Source organism: Primulina eburnea, chromosome 18 (assembly GCF_022965805.1).
Source record: "Primulina eburnea isolate SZY01 chromosome 18, ASM2296580v1, whole genome shotgun sequence".
Lineage (NCBI taxonomy): Eukaryota > Viridiplantae > Streptophyta > Magnoliopsida > Lamiales > Gesneriaceae > Primulina > Primulina eburnea.
The window spans coordinates 2234919-2241860 of record NC_133118.1 but is presented as its reverse complement, the minus strand read 5'-3'; the positions used below and the strand labels follow the sequence as shown (position 1 = coordinate 2241860).

The 6942-nt window shown below is 35.9% G+C and overlaps 1 protein-coding gene across 2 annotated transcripts; it reads right to left on the bottom strand.

Moving 5' to 3' along the window:
• Positions 1–4606: 4606 nt before the first annotated feature.
• LOC140819577 (small ribosomal subunit protein mS80 (rPPR6)) lies at positions 4607–6817 on the bottom strand. Of its 2 annotated transcripts, XM_073179720.1 has the most exons (2): positions 6364–6817; positions 4607–6309 (listed from the first exon to the last, which is right to left on the bottom strand). In XM_073179720.1, exons 1-2 carry the CDS (start codon positions 6730–6732, stop codon positions 4888–4890), a joined length of 1791 nt encoding a protein of 596 aa, XP_073035821.1. In that variant the 5' UTR covers positions 6733–6817; the 3' UTR covers positions 4607–4887. The 2 variants fall into 2 exon arrangements, with proteins under 2 accessions (XP_073035821.1, XP_073035820.1); XM_073179719.1 differs by having other exon boundaries at positions 4607–6817.
• Between the last annotated feature and the right edge of the window lie 125 nt (positions 6818–6942).

The following is a 6942-nucleotide window of genomic DNA, read 5'->3' as shown; positions in this document are numbered from 1 at the left end:
AGTGAACTCGACCTATGGCATCAAAAACTTGGACATGCTAGTTTCAAAACCATGAAGAATTTGAGTAAGTACGATGCTGTACGAGGTATGCCTAACCTATCATTTAATACACCATATGTTTGTGGAGACTGTCAAAAGGGTAAGCAAACTCGCGTTTCACATCACATGTTGCCCCACTTTGGGACAACACGTTGCCTCGAGTTACTACATATAGATCTTATGGGTCCCATGGAAGTTGAAAGTTTCGGAGGTAAGAAATATTCCTTTGTGTGTGTAGATGACTTTTCACAATTTTCTTGGATAATTTTTATTAGGGAAAAGTCAGACACTTTCGATGTGTTTAAAAAATTGATCACAAGGATTACAAACTTTCATAATTTGAAGGTGAGAAGGATAAGGACTGACCATGGTAAGGAATTCGAAAACACTTCATTCTCATCTTTTTGTGACAAGAAAGGTATTTCACATGAATTTTATGCTCCAAAGAAACCACACCAAAATGAGATAGCCGAACGTAAGAATAGAACACTTCAAGAAATGGCAAGGGTGATGTTGACTTCGAAGTGCATTTCAAAACGTTTTTGGGCAGAAGCCCTTAACACCGCATGTCATATTTCAAATAGGGCGTATTTGAGAAGTGGTTCGACTATGACATCGTATGAGATAATTATGGGAAAGAAGCCTAACCTTAAATATTTTCATGTTTTTGGTTGTGTGTGCTATGTTTTGAATGACAGGGATCAACTTGCAAAATTTGATTCAAAGAGTGATAAGTGTTTGTTTTTGGGATATGCCACTAATAGTCGAGCTTACCGCATGTTTAATTTACGAACTAGGACTATTATGGAATCCATTAATGTTGTTTTTGATGACTGTGCAGATTTGAAAAAGAAAAAAACTGAAGATAATGTGGAAGACCTACTGGAAATTCCAATCATACTGGAAAATACAGATGTTGCCTCAGATGTTGCAACATCTGACACAACACTTGACACTGACGTCACTGAAGCTGAGGACGGAACGAATAACGATGATGGATAGAATATTCCAAGTAAAATTCAGAAAAATCATCCATCATCTCAAATAATTGGAAGTATGCATGAAGGTGTCCAAACTCGAAAGAAAGAAAAAGTGGATTATCGAAAGATGGCTGGACTTATTTGCATGAGCTCCTTATACTCACAGATTGAGTGAATATCTACTGGTAATTGGCTTCAAACGAGGTGAGGTAGACAAAACTCTTTTTATTCAAAAATCTAAAGGTGAGATTCTTATTTGTCAAGTCTATGTTGATGATATAATCTTTGGTTCCTCATCTCAAAAGCATGCTGATAATTTTGTTTCTTTCTGTGTCACTTTCAACTGCTGAATCCAAATATGTGGCAGCAGGAAGTGGTTGCACTCATCTTTTGTTGATGAATCAAATTATTGAATACTATGGACTTTCAAGTGAAACTTTAGTTGTATACTGTGATAATTCTAGTGCAATAAACATTTCAAAAAACCCAGTACAACACTCTCGAACCAAACACATTGACATTCGACATCACTTCATTCGAGATTTAGTAGAAAAAAGATTGATTCGGATGGAATTTGTTGATACAAATAACCAATTGGCTGACATATTCACAAATGGATTAGAATTTGAGAGATTCTTCAACCTTAGGAAATCTCTCAGCATGTGTTCTGTCTGATCATTCATAGATGTTGTCTCAGATGTTACAACATCTCGGACAACACCTAACCTGCATGTGCATTTCTAGGACCTAGACATATTGCATCTGCATGCATACTGTTATATGAAGTGTTATCACAATGTTGCATAATCTTCTGGTGCACTTACAATTTCTTGTTCTATCTAAATTTAACACACTTGGATATGCTTAACAATCTGATTAAATCACAAAATAGTTGAAGGATGTTCATGTAATCCATGACATTGACCTATACGAAAGGTGATTTGAAAAGATTAAGTAAAAAAAAATCAATTATGCATATGCTCTGTATCAGAAGAAAAGATGGGAAAAAGCTACCTAAAAGAGTCCAATGAAGACTGTGCTTTTAGTGTGGGAGCTACCTCTTCTGAATTTAATACAGAAGGCAAAAATAGAAGAAAATGGAAAAAGCTACCTAGAGGAGTCCTAAAGAAGACCGTTCCTCTAGTGTGGGAGCTACCACTTCTATGATCAGAAAGTTGATAAGTCTCTAAGTGTGCAGAAAAATCGAAATATATTTTGAAATTGGACGTGTTGTCAGAAGATGTTGCCAACATTTGTGACAACATTTCATTTGTGAACATATCTCATATTTGTTTTCATGTTTTTATTTCTGTTACATTCTGTTATTAGACATAATTAGGTCATGCATAAACATAACATTGTGAATATTGTTGGTCAAGAGGGCATGCGTATTTCAATTGAGAAAATTCGATGAAAATCCGGATTTTGCTAGAACTCCAATATTTGTGATTTTTGATGGTTCAGTGGTGTTAATTCGATGTGGGTTGCAATTCTGGATTTTTTTTTTTGAAATGATTTTTAACGCAATTATCTCAGTAATTTTTTTTATAGTGATTACGAGCTAAAGCTGATCTTGTCTTCTATGAGAACTTAGTTTCTGACTATCATCTGGCTATGGAGGTAGATGTCCATTCTGGACAAAAAGGTGGAGAAGATGACTCAAACTCAAAGGACTGTGAATTGAAAGGATCACATGATACCATCTATCTGATACCTTTGCTTGATTTCTTTGTTGATGTTCTTTTCTGTTATAGGTGTTTGTTTCCCTGATGTGTTTCTGTTCTAATGAAATGAACTGTTAATGATTTTTGCAGGTGTTGTCTCAGGTGTTGCCAACACAACGAACAACACCCGTACCAACTTGATTTTATTCAGGGGGAGAAAAATTCTCGTATTAAGGGGGAGTAAACTGGAGCTTAATTGAGAATTTGAGTTTGATGTGTTTTTGTCCAGAAAGGCAAAAAGGGGGAGATTGAAGGGAAATATAATTTCCATATTAAATTTATTTCCCTAATATTATCTTTTCTTTGTTGATTTGATTGAGTATAATATTTAATTGTGGTTTTGCCTTTCTAGATAATTATGTTAAGATTTTATTGTGATATAATATCATGTGGAATATTTTGTTTTACTTTTCTAGATATTATCTTTGTGATAAATATCTTCTAGATATTATATTTATGATAATGATTTAATGAGATATGATATCAATATTTGAAAAGAGTTTATTTTTAATTAGACTCTACTTTCCTTGTGAAATAGGTTTCTTTGAAGAATAAAAGTCTACATCTATAAATAAGAGATAAAAGACATTGTTGAAGCTCTCTCTCTCACTCTCTCTTCTCTCTCTTGTGCACGAGCCTTCTCGATTATTCATACACGCACTTTGGAGGGAGCTCTTGGATTGAGGATTTACGCATACTTTTAAGAGAGAGCTTTTTCGATTTATATGTTTTTCACTATTCGCTTGGAGGTTTTCATGAATGCATAACTGATTCACTTTTGCACGTTCAGAATTTCAGAGAAAATCCTATTCAAGAGACGTGCTGTGTTTTGAAGAGTGTTGATCCCGTGTTGCTCTGAATGTTGCCAACATCTACAGACAACATCCGTAACAATTTTGACTGAAGATTACATCTAATTGATCGTGCTTTTCGGGATCAAGTTTTGCTTTCTTGTTCACGTTTTAATATTGTTGGTTGTTTTAGAAAGCTTTATTTACTCAACTTGTTGAGGAAATTGATTTTAGTCTTAATCAATAGTGATAGGTTGTTTTGTAAATTGTTTGGTTTTCTAGTGATTAATTTTTGTCATAAGTCAATACTTGTGCAAATTTAATCCTGTCCATCTAATTATTTAAAGTAAATTTGTGTTATTAATTTTCCGCTGCATGTAGATGATGTCCGAGATGTTGTAACATCTTGCACAACACTTAATTATGATAAAACACGAATTCACAATTTTTAATCTTATTCTGATATTTTCATTTATTTCGATATCTGTCGGACTAAATAATTCTAACAGGTTCGGTTTTGATCTTCGTGTAGTAAAAAAATATTAATATTCATTTTGGTCTTTTTTGTTTGTTGTTTAATCACACTAGAAGATCGAAAGATCTTACAATCCATCTGTTTTAATTTTGCTCGTAGATCAGCGAATCGCACTACTCATGTATTATCTAGAGGTGTTGTTTTTTTTTATTTGATCTTAAAGACGGCAAAAACTTATGTGAGACGATCTCATGGATCGTATTTGTGAGACGGATCTCTTATTTGGATAATCAATGAAAAAATATTACTTTTCAAACTAAGAGTATTACTTTTAATTGTGAATATCCGTAGAGTTGACCCGTCTCACAAACTAAGATCCGTGAGACGATCTCATATGAGACACATTCTTTAAAGACCGAGTTACCCCTCGGTCTTTATGTTATTTATGATGTAATTTTACCTTATTTGGTTTAATATACTATTAATGCAAAAAAATGACATTACGGAAATAAAAGATTGAATATTTGAATAAAAGCAATTTACAGGAATAGCGAATATTTCTGTAAAATTGTGGATCAATTATAAAGCACCAAACAGTTGAAGCAAAAGGTTTCTCTTAGTCTTGTTTATTTGACTTAACTAAGATGAAAGATTGAAGGCTACAACTCCACAAAGAAATACATCTGAAACCATAGGCCTCAGCTACCCAAAATTTCAAATGACATGCATACACACCATATAGTAAGACATCCATTTCAGAATCTTCACCACCAAACATCACTTTCGAAAAAAAAAAACGCTACCTACGAAAGGCAAAAAAATGGGTAGTTATCGGTGCAGTATAAGCTTCAGCAGGATGTCATACATCTTGTAGTGGATTATACGGGCGAAGATACCTCCAGATCTCCTTCCGTCAACTCCTTGACTGCACTTATAAGTGCCTTCGTTCTCCCGTTAAGAATCAAGCAGTTCTCTCCCATCTGATCTCGAAGCTTTTCCGCAGCTTCCCAGTCTAAAGATTTTAAACAGATTGATTTTATCAGTTTATTGTACTCATCGTGGCTAGGCTGAACTCCATATTCTTTCATCTCCCCTAATATATCCACAGCCTTGTCAAATTGTTCAAGCCTGCAGAATCCACGAATGAGCGTGTGGTAGGTTATTGGAGCGAGCTTGGAATGCTTCTTTTTGGCTTCGTCGTATATCTTGCATGCTTCCTCCATTGCACCGTCCCTTGCATAACCACTCATGATTACAGAATATGTGTACACATCGGGTTTTAAACCTCTGGTTTTCATAATTTCCATTATTTTCAATGCTTCATCCATTTCCCCAGCTTTTGTAAGCCCGTTGATTACGTAGTTGAAGCTGGAATTTCCAGGAGGCGGACCTGCATCAATCATTTCAAGTAACAACCTTTTTGCCCTGCCGACATCTTGAATCCAACACAACTTTTTAAGGACACTTGAAAATGGTTTAATCGCAGACTTTCGATCTACTCCTGGATAATCGTTTAACATCTCTAAAGCCAGTGATACAGTTTCTTTATCGAGTTCTTTATCAAGTTCCTGTTCAGTTCCCTTGCCTGTTCTCTTAGTTCGAGAAAGAGAGCTAATCAAGAAATCGATAGACGACTTGGGAGGATAAATCTTCTTATCTTTTGCATATAGATAAACCAAATGTGCTTCTTTAGCCCTATCTCCTTTGCACAAGTAAGAAATTATCTTTCCAACTCTCTCAATAGCAGGCAATTTATCTGCCTCTAGCATCTTCTCACAAGCTAGGAATGCCCAATCATAAAAAGACCTCTTACAAAGAACTTCGATGGTAAAGTAATATGACTCGGCATTTAGGAGACAACCAAAGTCCTCAAACTTATTGAACACATCAAACGCAGCCTTCCCTCTCCCGAACCTTGAAAACTGCCCTATTAATTCGTTTAAACTCTCTGTGCTCACCAACCCCTTCTTCTCCCCAATCTCATTCACAAAATCCCACAATGTATACGCATCTCTCTTACTGTTTTCCTGGCATATCGTGCTAACTAGCGAACCCACCACTCGCGTAGTAACCTTAAAATCCAGCTTCTGCAGTGCCCATCTAGCAAAGCTGATCAAATTTTCCGCTGGAACACATGGTGTACCAAGAACCTTTAATACAAATTCTTCATTCAAAATCAAACCCATTTCTTCAAAATGAGAAACTACTGACCCAGTTACGGTACCCCTACTTTGAAGCAGAGACAACAAACTCTCCACTCTATCCCTGTCATTCTCCTTTACTACCTCAATACCCTCATCCTGCATCGCCATTTCCCCAACAAAAGTTTCACCAATTCCCTCATCAACCTCTACGCTATCAGCCCCTTCTTCAAAAATAGAATCCCCACTCTCATATTTCGATGAAGCAAACATATCATTTTCATCCAAAGTACTCGTTGAGCTAAAATCAAAATCCTCCGCGGCCTCGTCAGCCTCGGCAATCTGCGATTCAGATGGTGAATCCTGGCAGCTCTCAAATGCACTCGATGAGAAAAATATATTTCTTTGATAAAACTCAGACTTTTTCGAGACCCATGAATTCGAGAACCGAAATAAGGATGCATCAGGTCGAAGAGTCGAGATATCATGACATGATACCTGAGAATGAACCGTAGGATGAAGCAAATTTGACACAACCACGCGCCTCCGTAGATTCGCTCGAAACGCCGGCGATCGCCACATTGTCTCCGCAGCCGCTCTGTGAGCCGGGAAATGGTAGACGTTAACCTAAACACCCAAATTGAGTACTGTCAGTGGAAAATCAGGAGCAAGGGTTTCTAAACAATAAGCGAATTATATATCACTAAAAGTTGCAAATACGTTTTATTTGTTATTATTATTTTTAATTTGATCTAATAATATTAAATAATTAATATAAAATTATTTTTGATT

Excerpts from the sequence above, each read along its gene's own strand:
- LOC140819577 (XM_073179719.1), bottom strand. The coding sequence starts at position 6,732 with ATGTGGCGATCGCCGGCGTTTCGAGCGAATCTACGGAGGCGCGTGGTT.